At 50.4% G+C, this 15418-nt stretch overlaps 1 protein-coding gene across 2 annotated transcripts in view; it reads right to left on the reverse strand.

Moving 5' to 3' along the window:
* The window catches only part of Brf1 (BRF1 RNA polymerase III transcription initiation factor subunit), a 50152-nt gene extending 35118 nt beyond the window's left edge, over positions 1–15034 (reverse strand). The window contains exons 1-3 of one of the 2 annotated variants that reach the window (XM_008856376.3): positions 14524–15034; positions 7111–7191; positions 5677–5850 (exon numbers count right to left, since the gene is read on the reverse strand). In XM_008856376.3, the coding sequence (XP_008854598.1) occupies positions 5677–5850; positions 7111–7191; positions 14524–14707 (439 nt within the window). In that variant the 5' untranslated portion in view covers positions 14708–15034. Of the gene's footprint in view, positions 1–5676; positions 5851–7061; positions 7192–14523 lie in introns of both variants that reach the window. The other variant, XM_008856378.3, reaches the window with a different exon arrangement.
* Between the last annotated feature and the right edge of the window lie 384 nt (positions 15035–15418).

Genomic DNA, 15418 nt, shown 5'->3' on the forward strand with positions numbered 1-15418 from the left:
AGGCAGGCGATCTCTGTGAGTTCAAGGCCAGCCTGGTCTACATAGTGAGTTCCAGGCCAGCTGGGGCTACAGGGAAACCCTGGCTCAAAAGAGGCAAAAGGAAAAAAAAAAAAAAGAAAGAAAATTGTTCATAATAAATCTATGGGGGAAAAACATTTTTAAGGAATATTGGAATTCAACTTTTAACCAAGTGACTGCTTTTGTTGACATGAAAATCACCTGGCTGGTAGGAAGCAGTGTCCAGGGAGTTTACAGATAAATGAGCCAAGGCTGTTGATGCCCTGGGACCCAGACCACAGGATACTCTCCCATTTGATAAACCACTGCTTCTAACATGGATGCCGAGATCTCATAAAAGTCAACAGGAAGCTCAGGGTCTGACTGAAGCCCCAACCATGCAAGAGTGTCAATTTTCAAGGAGTGGGACCACTTTGTGCTCATCTGAGCCCTGCCATGCTCTAGCAGGTGACACTTTATGTTTGGCAAGCCTTTAGCCCCAGTTGTGAAGGAGACACAAACACAGAGAAGAATGGGGAATGAGGTGTCAAGGGATGGATGTTCTGGAGGCCTAGAAGAGACTTCCAAGTGTGCAGTGCCCCTTCAGGCCATTCATAGGTTTGACAAAGTCTGGAAATGCTACCACACCAACCTGGCCTAAACGTAGCCAATGTTGGAGATTGGGATCAGTTCCTGTGTGAAGAGGGCAAGCTGACAGGTCAGCCACAAGACCTGAATGGCTGCACTGTGCTTGTTGGAAGGACATTTGCAGACAAGACCTGATTTAAACTGAGAAACATTCTCCATAGGGCTGAAGTTCAGAGATTTAAATAAGGCAGAACTAGAGAGAACACTGAAGTCCCTCCCCCCTTCTATCCCTCCCTCTCTTTCTTTCAGCACTGGAGCTTGAACCTAAGTCTGACACATAAAGCTCTCTACCACTGAGCTATGGCCCTAAGCCTTCCCTAGCTCCCCCGTTCTTTTTTTGTGGGAGGGTCTTTTTGAGACAGGGTCTCCCTGTAGCCCCAGCTGTCCTGGAACTCACTATGTAGACCAGGCTGGCCTTGAACTCACAGAGATCTGCCTGCCTCTGCCTCCCTTTTAACTTTAGCTTGAATTAGGGTCTCACTAAGTTTCCCAGGCTAACCTTGAACTCATTCTACAGTCCAGGTTAGCCTTGAACTTGAGATCCTCCTGCCTCAACCTTCCAAGAAACTGGGTTACAGGCCTACATCACCAGGCCCAGCTACAAACAACCAGCAGATAAATGGGGCCAGTGGGAGACTACCTAACCAATACTGCCACTATGGTCCCCAAGAGACTAGAGATGGTGACCACAGAAACATGCTAAGAACAGAGGATGAAACCTCCACCTCCTTAAGAATAACCAGTCTAGTACTCATCCTAGTTCACTGCTCACCACCTGCTGCACACTCTTGCTCTGATTCAAGTTCCCTGGATAGTACCATCTGGTACAGTTGTTCTCAGCCCACAGCATCCTCTGGAGCAGGAGCTCTCAGGATGCCCCACTGGGCAGAGGCACTGAGCATGCAGCAAGGTGGCCTGCATTTACTACACCTGCAGCCATGAGATGCAACCCAATAGGGCTTAGAACATCAGCTGCCCACCAGCAACACTAAAGCACACTGTCTGCATGGCATCGATGCCCGCTGTCTGTATAACACCAACACCTGCTGTCTGTACAACTCTGAAACCTGTTGTCCACACACACACACACCTGTTATCTATACAATGCTGAAGTTTGCTCCCTTCATACCACTAGTGCCTGTTGTCCACACAACACTGACACCTGCTTTCTGCACGGCACTGATACTGGATGTCTACACAAGAGTGATGCTTGCTCTCTGTACAGCACTGACACCTCCTCTTTGCACAGCACTGAGGCCTTCTCTCTGGCAACATGACAGGGAGGCATCAAGCTTTTTCTTCCTGCCTTCCCAAAAGAATAACAGGCCAAGAACCAAAGTCACCAAGCTTAGGGGCAGAGGGCCTGTGGCTCTTGGCCCAGCATAGTGCCAACGCCTCACTAGAAGGTGACAGAAAAAGCATTGAGGAGCTGGGAACTGTCTTCCTTGCCCCACCAAGATGGATAGCATCAGCTGGTAGAGGCTCCCAATGCATACTGTCCTGAGCCCCTGCACTGCACAGCTCCTTGCAAAAGCCTAACTTTGGGTGTAATATCTAAGACCATGAAAATGAAGTGGGCTCATAGCTTAGAGCCTTTGCACCTGGCTTCCTGAAACAGGAGCCTGGAGGGACAGAGGGCATCCTTCACAGCTGCTAGGCCATGCTGATGGGCTGGACAGAGCCTGGAATGGAGTGAGTCACACAAGGCTCAGGCAGCACCAGTACCCAAGGGAAGACTCCATAAGGACCCAGCTACCAGGACACTACCTAGTGTCACTACCTGGCTTTGAAGCTGAACAGAGAACAGGTGCTCTGGATGGTGTCTAATGACTCAGGAGACCTGCTGATGCCCCCTCCCCATGGAAGGACCAGCCCCTTAAGAAGGGCTAGTACATCACTGCTCTAGCAACCACTCCCACCCCTGGTGTGGCACACCTCAGACAACTGACACATCAGCATTATCCTAACACAGAACATCTTAGTATGGAGCTGACAAAGGGTCTCCTCAAAGCTCCCACCTTGAGGACTGAGCCCCTTTCTACCAGATCCAGAGGTGCCCAGCACCTGCTTTTGCCTGTTCTACCCTGTGGTCTGTGCCAACACTGCTACTCATCAGGAGTGGTAGGGCATACACTGAGTCATTTTCCACTTAGATCCCACCATTGATCCTTGTTTCTGCCTCCCCCAAATGCTGGGGGTGGGGTAGGGCAGGGAACTCAAGTGGCTGTGTGGGAGCCCACCCTACTGTATGGTGCTCAGCCTTTGCACTGAGGCAGCTCAGGCTGGCCATTACCTTGCAGAGAACCTGCACACACTGGGTAGACTCTCTTGAAGAGGCTGTGGCTGCTTTAGGCAACTTAGTCCCTTGAATCTGGTTGTTTTAGAGGTTGCTGAATTCCAAATTCTACTTTCCTAGCAGGGTGTGACTGTGTAAGCCCTAAACTGCTACTTTCCCTAACCTCTGTGCTTTGTCTTGTAGAGCAGCAGATGGCCTCAGGGAGAGCAGAGCAGCAGGACCGGGTGTTCCCAGTTCAGCTGAGAAAAGCTGTTGACAGAAAGGACAGCCTCTAAAAGACTGAACAAATGATTCAAACCAGAGGTCAGAAGGGTGCTTTGTGCCTGGGCTGCTTTCTCAGGGCATCAGAAGGCTGGGCTGCACAAATGTATTTGATCAGGACTCTGTGGTGACAATACTCTACCAAGTACTCTACCAACTAAGCTATATAGCCTGAGCCATTTTTTAAACTTTTTGAGACAAGGTCTCAGTAAGTTGCCTATATCAGTTTGTTGTGTTTGTTAGACAAGAGTCTCATGTAGCCCAGGCTAGCTTCCATTTCACTGTGCAGGCAAGGATGATCTTGAATTCATCCATCCACAGCCCCCAAGTAAAAGGATTACAAGTGTGGGCCACCACGCCTAATCTAAAAGGGGCAACTTCTTTATTTCTGATGACTGTGGGCTATATAGATCAGCCTTTCTGGTATCATCCTCTGCCCACTTAAAAAGCCTATTTATTGATTGATTTGTTTATTGGTCTTTTTGAGACAGGGTCTCCCTGAAGCCCCGGCTGGAACTCACTATGCAGACCAGGCTAGCCTCAAACTCAGAGATCCGCCTGCCTCTGCCTCCTGAGTGCTGGGATTAAAGGTGTGCACCACGCACAGCCTTTAAAAAAAGGCTTTTTAAGTCCTGGGCTGGAGAGATTAATCAGCAGTCAAAAGCACTTGCTGCTCTGTTTGGTTCACAACACCCAGGTCAGGTGGCTCACAACTCCCTGTAACTCCAGCTCCAGGGGATTTGATGCTTTTGGCCTCTGCAGGCACCTGCACAGACATGTGCACACACAGACAAATAAATATTAAAAACAAGCTTTGCCGGGCATGGTGGCGCATGCCTTTAATCCCAGCACTCAGGCGGCAGAGGCAGGCGGATCTCTGTGAGCTCAAGGCCAGCCTGGTCTACATAGTGAGTTCCAGGACAGCTGGGGCTACAGGGAGACCCTGTCTCAAAAAGACAAAAAAAAAGAAAAAAAAACAACAACAAGTTTTGTTGTTTTTTTAAATTTTATGTGTATACATGTATTGCCTACATGTAGGTAAGTACAGCCTCAGAAGAGGCTGTCAGATCCCCTGGAACTTGAGTTACAGACAGTTGTTAGCTGCCATGTAGGTGCTGGGATTTGAACCTGGGTCTTCTGCAAAAACAACCAGTGTTCTTAACCGCTGAGCTATCTCTCCAACCCCTAAAAAGTTTTTTGAAAAGCTTGAATCCTTGAGTCAGGCATGGTGGCTCAGGCCTTTAATCCCAGAACTCAGGAGGCAGAAGCAGGCAGATCTCTGAGTTTGAGGCCAGCCAGGTCTACAAAGCCAGTTCTAGGCCAGTTAGGGTTACACAGTGAGACACTGTCTCCATAACCAAAGGGGATGGGGGGGGGAGCGGGGAGCTGAGGTAAACTGCAACAATGACAGGTAACAAAATGCAAATGTTTCTTTAACAAGTGAAGGAATCAAGGCAGAAATCCTAGTGAGTGGAACACAACTGTCAAAGGTAAACTATGATATTCAGCATCACAAAAAAAGCGAGACAGAAAAATACAATTGTGCACATCGCTTCTCCATCAGATGACAAAAACCCAACACACGCTGTTGGCTGCAGGGGAAGAGGCACGTTCACACCCTACTGATGTAAAAGCAAGCAGGTGTGATCTGAAGGGGGACGCAGCAACATGTAGCAAAGTGACAAGTGTGTCTGATGTCTCTTTGGATCCAGAAATCACACTTCTGGAATTACTCTGAAGACACACCAACATTCAAATGGAGATGCAGTTACTCAGGGCCACATCACATACAGCTAGAAAATAAAGTCTGAGAACTACCCCAAAGCAAAAGGGGCGGCCTGACATGACAGAGTCAGAGGTCACCCAAGGCCCTCAGTGGGGCAAACACTAGACAGAGGAAATGACAGAAACCAAGAGCCACAGGACCTCCAGGGAGAGGGGCCTACTGCAGGGGCAACAGCCCTGACTTGCAGGAAGACAGAAGCATGAAGGCTCCCAGGGTGAAGGGGAGGAAACCACAAATGACATGTGACAACAGACATGCACAGCAGACATCCAGAGGATGCTAGATGCCAGGGTTGGGAGGCTAGGAGGAAGGGTTCTGTAGGATAAAGGAAGGGATTCCTGCTGCACATGCACCCCTGCAAAGCTTAGCACTGGGCTATGGAAGTGTGTAGGAAGACCAGACCTGCCCCCTCAAGGGACAAAGCTGCCAGGGGGGAAAACAAGCTCCAAGATGTGAGCTGTCCCGTGCTCCTCTGCGACCCAACGTGGGAGGAACTTAGAATCTAGACTAAATAGACCCACCTCCACAGTTTAGAAAGGGAGGTCCTGTATCAGCTGGGATAGGACATCCAATAAGTAAACTATTAGTAACACCAACACCAAACTTCTCAATTCCTGAATCAACATTTGAGGAAATCACCCAAGAACCAAGGTGGGATCCACTGAGGAGCTCCCCCAACAAAGGATACGTGGTGTGCCTTCAGTCCGGCAAACAAGGTAGAGGCAGGCAGCAATCACGTGGGCCATTTTCCGACCTCGGGTCAGATGCTTGCTCACGGCCATCTTGAAGAAGTTGAAGGCAGTGTCCAGGCAGTGCTGGTTCAGCTGCAGCTGGCTTCCCAGGTGGTGGATGTGGCGCCGCCCTAGGACACAATACAGAATGCAATATAGATCTTTCAATTTAAAAACAAGTGTCACAAGACCACCTTAGCAATTTAAGATTAAGAATACAGATTTGAGCAAGGCCTGATAGTGCAGGCACATAATCTCACCTACTTGGGAGACTGAGGCAGGAGGATCACAAGTTTAAGACCAGCCTGGGCTATCGAATGAGTTCAAGGCCAGCCTGGGAAATTTAGTGAGACCTAATTTTTTTTTTTTTTTTTTTTTTGTCTTTTTGAGACAGGGTCTCCCTGTAGCCCCAGCTGTCCTGGAACTCACTATGTAGACCAGGCTGGCCTTGAACTCACAGAGATCCGCCTGCCTCTGCCTCCCAAGTGCTGGGATTAAAGGCGTGCACCGCCCCCCCTGCCGGCTATGAGACCTTATCTTAAAAAGAAAAATGTACAAAAAGAAAAAGAGGTAAGCCGAGGGTGGTGGCACACACCTTTAATCCCAACACTCAGAAGGCAGAGGCAGGCAGATCTGTGTAAGCTCCAGGCCAGCCTGGTCTACATAGCGAGTCTCAGGGTAGCTGGGGCTACAGGGAGACCCTGTCTCAAACAAACAAACAAACAAACAAAATCAATAACCAGTAGTTCAAAAATGATAGATTAGATAGATGATAGATGAGAACTAAACAAGACAGACAGATGGCACAGATGACAGATAACAGACAGATGATAAATGGAGGTCAGTAGATGACATAGAGACAGACAGACAGACAGTGATAGACCTACCTTTGTCCTGGTTTTAAAAATTCACTTTGTATACTGCAATGTTTTCATATGAACACTGAAATGTGAATTCCCTGACTTTCACATGCATAAAATCTTGCTCCTGCTGTGCTGCATTTCAGCTTGAGGCAGCACACATGCAGTAGTAGCTGCCTCTTCTGGAGGCTCCCTGAGGCCTAAAGTGTCTGACAAGGCTGAGTCTCTCAGAGCTGTGTGCTGGGCACCATCTGTACCCCAACAGCACAGAACTCAGGTCATCCTCCGTATCCTTCCCAGAAGGGCCTCTCTGCCTGTTTCATCCCTGGACAGTCCCTGGCCAGGCTCCCCTGCAGGGGAATGTCTCTGAGTGGCCCTGGCAAGGTCTGCAACATGCCTGGAAGGAAGGGCTGGCAAGGTGGGCACGGCAGGCCAGAAGTAGCACAAGACTGATCTGCTTTCACCCTCACCTAGCAACACACCCCTCTCCTAGGCCCACCCCATAGCTAGCAACAGTGAAGCAGGCAATACCGTTCTGCAGGGTCTGTGCTCTTGACTCCTTCCCCAAATTCACGTGGAAGCCACCACCCAGGGTTGGGGTCTTGCCAGCACCTGTAAACACAGAAGAGAGAGGTGAGCAAAGCCTCTATAAGAAGCCCCACACCCCTTTCACTGCGTGTGCACACCAGCACTCTGGTACAGAAGAGCAGCAAGCTAAGCAGGACCTGCTCTGCCTCGACAGCAAACGTGGCCTGGACCTGGAACATCCAAGTCTTAAAAAAAAAAAAAAAAAGCGGGGGATGGGGGAGGCTGGAGAGATGGCTTGGGGGTTAAGAGCACTCTCAGCTTTTCCAGAAGACTGAGTGAGGCTCAGTTCCCAGCACCCACATGGTGGCTCAAATCCTCCTGTCACACTAGCACCACAGGATCTGATGCCCTCTTCTAGCCTCCAAGGCCACATACATGGAACATACACTCACACAAACATACACAGACACATAAATAAAAAAATAAATTTTAAAAAAGAAAAAAGAGGGGCTGGAGAGATGGCTTTGTGGTTAAGAACACTGGCTGCTCTTACAGAGGACCTGGGTTCAATCGCAGCACCCACATAGCAGGTAACAATTGTCCTACCTCCAGTACCAGGGGATCCAAAGCCCTCTGTTGACCTCCGTGGGCACTGTACAACATGGGTATACTTGCACTTACATACTTGCAAGCAATACACTCACTACACATGAAATAAAAATAATAAATAAAAATATTTGATGAAGCCGGGCGTGGTGGCGCACGCCTGTAGTCCCAGCACTCGGGAGGCAGAGGCAGGTGGATCTCTGTGAGTTCAAGACCAGCCTGGTCTACGTAGTGAGCTCCAGGCTAGCTGGGGGTACAGGGAGACTGTGTCTCAAAAAGACCAAAAAAAAAAAAATTGATGAAAGAAATAAAGAAAAAATGGGAGCTAGCCAGATGGCTCAGCAGAGAAGAGTGCTTGACAATCTGAATTCTGTCACTGGGACCCACACAGTGGAAAGAGAAAACCAACTCCCACAAGTGTCTTCTCTATACCTGCACCACAGCTCATGTCACATAAATAAATGTAGGAAGAAGTAACAACAGAAGAAAAAGAAAAAAGAAAAAAAAAAGCCCATTTTCTCTAATTAAAGGGGTTGTGTACTTTTTTTTTGTCTTTTTGAAACAGGGTCTCTCTGTAGCCCTAGCTGGCCTGGAACTCACTATGTAGCATGTAGCAGGCAATACACTCATACACATAAAATAAAAATAATAAATAACAGCCGGGCGTGGTGGCATGTACCACCACGCCTGGCTACTTAAATAAAATATTCTTTTTTTTAAAGAATTTTTTTTTTGTTTTGTTTTGTTTTTTTTGAAGCAGGGTCTCCCTGCAGCCCCACCTGTCCTGGAACTCACTATGCAGACCAGGCTGGCCTTGAACTCACAGAGATCCACCTGCCTCTGCCTCCCAAGTGCTGGGACTACAGGCGTGTGCCACCACACTCGGCAAAAAAAAGATTTTTAAATTAAAAAGAATGGTGGCTTTAGGCAGGCAGAGTGTGGAGGTGCAGGCCTGTAATCAGAAGACTAAAGCAGACAGTTAGGTGGTTCCAGGCTAGTGTGGGTCACATAGCAAGACCTTGTCTCATTCCCCTGCCCCCGCAAAAATGTGAAGCCCTCTATTTCAGTTGAGTGTTTCCTGCAATCTTTGGGTTCCTCCAGCATCTCCACTCTAGCTCTTCAAAGCACACTGCAAAGCCTCCAGTCACTGCTACTCCACAGGTACACCTCCTGCTGGGACCCTCACACCCTAGTCTCCAACACTCCAGACCCCTCCCTCCCTGCTGGGCTACTGCACCTGTACCGGGAGCCACTTTCTGACTCTTGCTCCCACTGCCTTCCATGTGCAACAAGAGCAGATATCATGGGGCAAAAGGCAGTTAGTCCACAACATCAGAGCTGCCAGGACAGGCTGCTCCTAGCACCTGTTAGGCTGGCTCAGGGGCTCTGAAGTGTGAGAGAAGAAAGGCCAAGAATGACCCTGGATGAAGCTCCCAGCACAAACTCTTCTTGCCTTCAAATCTCAGAAGTGCTCTGCTCCTAAAAACATTGGGTATTTTCCTGTCCCCTTCTTCCCTTCCCTCCTTCCTTCCAGAGTTTCACTATGTAGCACAGGCTGGCCTAGAGCTCACAGTCTTCCTGACTCAACCTCTAAAGTGCTGGAATTACAGATATGCACTGCAGATATGTCTTACAGATAGCCCAGCAAACATTTGGTATTTCCTACAAGTTTTTGTAACAAACATGCAGGCTGGAAGCTTAACGTAGACAGCCTTGGCAGAGACTGCCCCCTCATGGACAGTAGGGGAGGCATGTGCAATTACAGGGAAAAGACCTACAGGAAGCAAAAAGCACAGAAAGCTGCACCTAGGACAGCAAGGGTTTGTCACAAGCTGAGCACGCTTTAGTACAGACAACATCCTCCTCACGTGCTGACCAGAACTCAAAGAGGGAGAAGGGACCTCCCCATAGCACCACCCTTCATTTCTCTCACAATCTCCAGTATGGGAACAGCCTTTACATTTGTGTATTATTTGACAAGGAGGATCTAGACTTTGAAGCTAGCCTGGGCTACATAGCAAGACCCTACCTCAAAAACAAAAACAAAAACAAAAAGTTCTAGAGCTCACAAGATGGTTCAGAAGGTAAAGGTGTTTGCTGCCAAGACTAACACCCTAAGTTCAATCTCTGGAACCCACATGGTAGAAGGAGAAAATCAACTTCCAAAAGTTATCCTGACTTCCACATGTGTGTCCTGGCATGCACAACCCCATATAACACACACACAAATAAATATTATAATAATGAGTTCTGCTTAGGGGACTGCTTAGTGGCTTCCCTGGCACACATGAAGCCCTGGGTTCCATACCCAGTCCATACACACAGAGGCACACACAAAATCTGATTATAGGAATGCCCTGAAATCTCCCAGCCTACACCGTGTGTCCTGGAAACAAACAAGGTTTGATGCTCCCAGCACAGGGGAGGAAGGACTCTAAGGAGGCAGGAACCTCAGGTTGCTTGGTGTGGGAGCTCCCTCTGCACCAAGCACCCTGGGAGTCACCCAAGTCTTAGAAAGGCAGCAAAAGCACATGGATCACTACCCACTAACAGAGGGATCTGCGGAGGACCACAGCACAGCATGCTGTGGAGTGTGCACTTTGAGAAAACCCTGCTTTGCACCCAATTCCTTGTACGACGGGATAAGCCTTCACCCTCATGGTTGAGCCCAAATCCCAGCCTCTATAGCACCTACTGTCTTGCATTTGGCACTTGAGCCCAAAGCCCTAATGTCCACCTCTTCCCTTAGCACAGGCTACTTACAAAAGCTCCTGACACCAAGCATAGGTATAGGGTGATAAGTTTCTACAGCCAAGATCCTCCTGCTACAAGCCTCTCATCACCCACCTTGGGGTCTTTTTCTTTTTTTTTTTTCTTTTTGGTCTTTTTTGAGACAGGGTCTCCCTGTAGCCCCGGCTGGCCTGGAACTATGTAGACCAGGCTGGCCTTGAACTCACAAAGATCCACCTGCCTCTGCCTCCCAAGTGCTGGGATTAAAGATGTGTGCCACCACGCCTGGTTCAATCTTTTTCTTTTTTGTACGTGTGTGTGTGTGTGTGTGTGTGTGTGTGTGTGTATGTGTGCGTCTGCCTGTTTGCCTGCATCTGTATAACTGCACCTGTGTCATGCAATGCCTTCGGAGGCCAGAAGAGGGCATTGGATCCCCTGGAACTGGAGTTACAGATGTTGTTAGCCCCCATGTGGATGTTGGGAATCAAACCCAGCTCCTCTGCAATAGCAGCCAGTGCTCTTAACTGCTGAGCCATCTCTCTAGCCCCCACTCCTTGGCGTGTTAACTACATATCCTAGAGTACACTGTTAAGTATCCAGCTTAGGACATTTAGGAAAAAGACACTTAAGAGACAACCATCTTAGAACTTACAAGACAGCCACCAATGACAAAGTGCAGCTTTATGATGAAGCTGGAGGAAGGACAAACAGAGCAAAAGGCACCAGGGACCTCTGAGGGCAGGAGATGGGACAAATCAACCTGTTCCCAGCCCATGAAGTCATGCTGATGGGGAGAAGTGAGGCATGTGGACACTTGGAAGAAAGGCTGGCATCTCCCCCTAGGCACGACCTTCACCTTCTACCAATGCTAAGAATTTGTGGTTCCTCGATGCATTCCCCAGGACCCCCACAGCTGATTGTTGGGGTGACTCTCTGGAGAGGTATCTTGGTGCCACTGAAGCCTGTCTGAGGTCCTGCTCAATGCCTATGAGCAGCATTTCCTGGTGTGCACGGTGAGACTTCACCCCACCCTGGCTCTACATGACTTTCCCTGGTGTTCTGAGGACACAGTGAGGACAACACACTGTCACCAGGCCATGGGTACAGCTAGCACAATCCTTTGCAGAGAAGGCCCTAGATGTCTGCCACCATAACAAGCTGTTGTCACTCCAACAAGCATCAACACCTTGTAGACAATGTATGGCAGAGCCATTGTCCCAGCAGTTCTGAAGACACCCTTGGGACATCACCTATGAGGCCTAAGGACTTGTGTGACATGTGAAACATACCACAGGGACAGAAAACTCAACCCAAAGTCAGTTCTTAAGAAAGGTAACAAAACGGGTAATCCGGCAAGACAGAAAGGAAAGGAGGGACTATACAAAGTATCAGCATCAGAAAGGATTAAGGGGTGGGAGGCAGAGGCAGGCAGATCTCTGTCAGACTGAGGTTACCCTGATCTACATACTGAGTTCTGAGCCAGTTGGGGCTACAGGAAGACCCTGTCTCAAAAAAACAGTTAAAAAAAAAAAAAAGTTACAGGGCTGGAGAGATGGCTCAGCAGCTAAGAGCACTGACTGCTCTTGCAGAGGAGCTGGGTTTGATACCTAGCACCCACATGGCGGCTAACAACTGTCTAAAACTCCAGTTATAAGAAAATCCAATGCCCTCCTCAGGCGTTGCACGACATGGGTGCACTTACAAATATGCAGGCAATACACTAATACACATAAAACAAAAATAAGTAAAATTTTTTTTAAAGTTAAAGGGGGGCTGGAGAGATGGCTCAGTGGTTAAGAACGCTTCTTATTCTTGCAGAAGACCCAGGTTTGAATCCCAGCACCCACATGGCAGCTAACAACCATCCATAACTCCGTCCCAGGGGATCCAACAGCCTCTTCTGACCTCCTTGGGCATTGCACAAGGGTGCACTTAACCTACATGCAGGCAATACAAGCATACACATAAAATAAAAATAAATTAAAAAAAAAAAAGTTGAAGGGGCATCGCTACAGACCCTACAGACATCAGAAATGGACTAGGGATACAGCTCAGTGGCAGAGCACTTACCTAGCATGCACATACATGGATTCCGCAACCAAATCAAATGGACCCATTTCTCAAAATGTAATTCCAAGACAAGCCAGAAACTATCTGAAACATAACCACAACCTCCACTATGACAGAAATCGTAGGTCCAACTGCCACACTGGAGAAGTCCGCAAAATATCTAAGAAAGAAAGAACACCAGAACTGGCAGGCACAGGCCTGTACGCCTGGCTGTGTGGGAGACTGAGAATCACCAAGTTGAAGACCAAACTAAGCTACATGGTGAGACTAAGGGGGAGGGGAAGAAGGGGAGAGGGAGAAGGAGAGCATCATTTGTACACAGTCCCTTCCAGAAAGTAAAGGGATATTCCCCACTTGTTTCAGGAGGTACATGACCTTGGCATCAAAGGCTGACAAATGTTAAAAAAAATATCATGAGTAGACAGAGACAAAAATCCAGGAACAGCCAGGCATGGTGGTGCACACCTTTAATCCCAGCACTTGGGAGGCAGAGGCAGGAGGATCTCTGTGAGTTCAAGGCCAGCCTGGTCTACAATGTGAGTTCCAGGACAGCCTTAGTTGTAGAGTGAGACTTTGTCTCAGAAACAAATAAAAGCTGGGCATGGTGGCATGTGCCTTTATGCACATACTTGAAATCCTAGCACAAGGGAGGTCTGAGGTGGGAGGACTGCAAGTTCAAGTCCAGACTGGGCAACTTAAAATCAAATGTAGAAAGAGGGATGGGGTACAGCTCAGTGGCAGAGCACTTGCTTAGCATGAGCGATGACCTGGAGTCCAGTCCCAGAACCACACACACACACATATAAACACATATATGTATGAATATATACACGCTCTAAAACGAGGGAAAGTGAGTACAAGACTACAAATCTACAGTTCTGAAAAGGAAGGCAAAGGCTGGACAGATACTGGACGCTCACAGTTATCTGATTTCAAGATACTACAAAATATAAACAAAGGGGCTGGAAAGAGGACTCAGCAATTAAGAGCACTGGATGAAGCACTGCAGAAGACGGGTTCAAATCCCAGCACCCACATGGCCGTCAACAACAGTCTTTAACCCCAGTTCCAGAGGAATCCAACACCCTCTTCTGACCTCTGCAAGCAATGCATGACACAGGTGCAGTTACATACATGCAGGCAATGTACTCACACACATAAAATTAAAAAAATAAAATAAGCTGGGTGTGGTGGTGTACGCCTGTAGTCCCAGCACTTGGGAGGCAGAGGCAGGCAGATCTCTTTGAGTTCAAGGCCAGCCTGCTCTACATAATGAGTTCCAGGACAGCTGGGGCTACAGGGAGACCCTGTCTCAACCAAACGTGAGGATGGAAGCACAGACCCACGCCGGTGGCCTCCAGCGACTCTCTGTTGAGGGAACAGGGATAGCTCCATGGAGAAAAAGAAGGCTTTCAGCAAACTGTGGAAAACAGGACCTCCGCCATGCAAGAACGGAACCCCAGCCTGCATGCATCAGCCTTCCACAAGGTTTAACTCCAAATGTGGCACAAGCTTCCATAAGGAGCTGGGGACATGCAGGGTTCTTAGCATGCCAGGGTTCCATCTCCAGCACAGAGAAGCTAAAAATGAAAGTACATAAAAACGTAAACAGTAACTTTTAGAAGACAAACGTGGTGACTTAGACAAAGGCCATTTTAGATGAATGAGGAAGGAAACAGGAGAGAGATGGATTGGAGTGCCTTGAACTCTAGAACCTGGAGTCAATAGTCATGTCTCTCCACGACCCGCACACAGCGGCTGGAAGTCGGACGCAGCTGACTACACACCACCTCTGACAACCCGGAGCCCCACAAAACCTCCAAAGCCTGCGCCGAACCGGAGGCGTTCTGCGCCGCTGCCCCGCCCGGTGGTCGGGGCGATCACCCGGCACGCGGACACCTGTCAGAGCCGACCCCGAGCACCGGGACGCGCACGGGTAGAGCGCGCCGGCCAGCCGGACCGCCCCGCCTGTTTCCCCGCCCGCCCCGGCGTCCCCGCCGCCCGACCCACCGTCGAGCGACACGAACTGGCCGACCGCCGACGAGCCGCCACCGCTGTTCTCCACGAACTGCACCTCCGAGACGATGATGTTGTCCTCGAGCACCGAGCCGCACCCCGTACACACCGCGTCGCCGCGCGCCGCGTCCAACTCGATGTCCGTGCCGCCGCAGCCGCGACACACGCGGCCCGTCATGGTGGGGCCGCGGGGCCCGCACGGCCCCCCGCCGACCCGCTGCCTGTTCTCCGCCCGCGGCCCTCAGCCCGCCAGGCCAGCCGCCCCGCGTCCCTCCGCGCCGCACTCTCGCGAGGCCGCCGGCGCCGGGGCCGCCTATTCGCCGCGGCAGATTCGCTACGCGCGCCCAGCCGCGCAGCCCGCAACGGCCGCAGCCGAGGCGGCAGGAAGGGAACCTGGGCGGTGTCGGGACGCTGGGACCGAACCGTCGATCTCCGGGCCGGCGGGAAGCAGAGTTCCAAATCGCGAGCCCGCAGGGCGGCCAGACGGCGCTCCGGGGCGGGGCGGGGCTTGCGGCAGGGAGAGGAGGGCGGGGCCGGAAGGTGGGCGGGGCCTGGATAGCGAGCCAGACCTGGAACGAACAAGGGCCGTGGGCGGAGCCTAACGCGAGACCCAGGAGCTGTGGGCGGGGCCTGGGGAGGACGGATGGGAGGGGCGCGGGGCAGGAAGCGAGGCAGAGCGGAGGTCAGAACGCAGGACCGGACCAGGCAGGGCGGGAGCGCTGTCCCGGGCAAACCAAGGGCCGTGGGCGGAGCCTAACACGACACCCAGGAGCTGTGGGAGGGGCCTGGTCCCGAGAGAAGGCGGTGGGAGGAGCCTGGGGAGGGGCAAGAGGAGGGGCGAGGCGGGGCGGGGCGGGGCCGGAGCGCGGCCGAGGCCGGGACTAGGGCA

The sequence above is a fragment of the Nannospalax galili genome, unplaced genomic scaffold, assembly GCF_000622305.1.
Source record: "Nannospalax galili isolate Female #2095 unplaced genomic scaffold, S.galili_v1.0 scaffold68, whole genome shotgun sequence".
NCBI lineage: Eukaryota > Metazoa > Chordata > Mammalia > Rodentia > Spalacidae > Nannospalax > Nannospalax galili.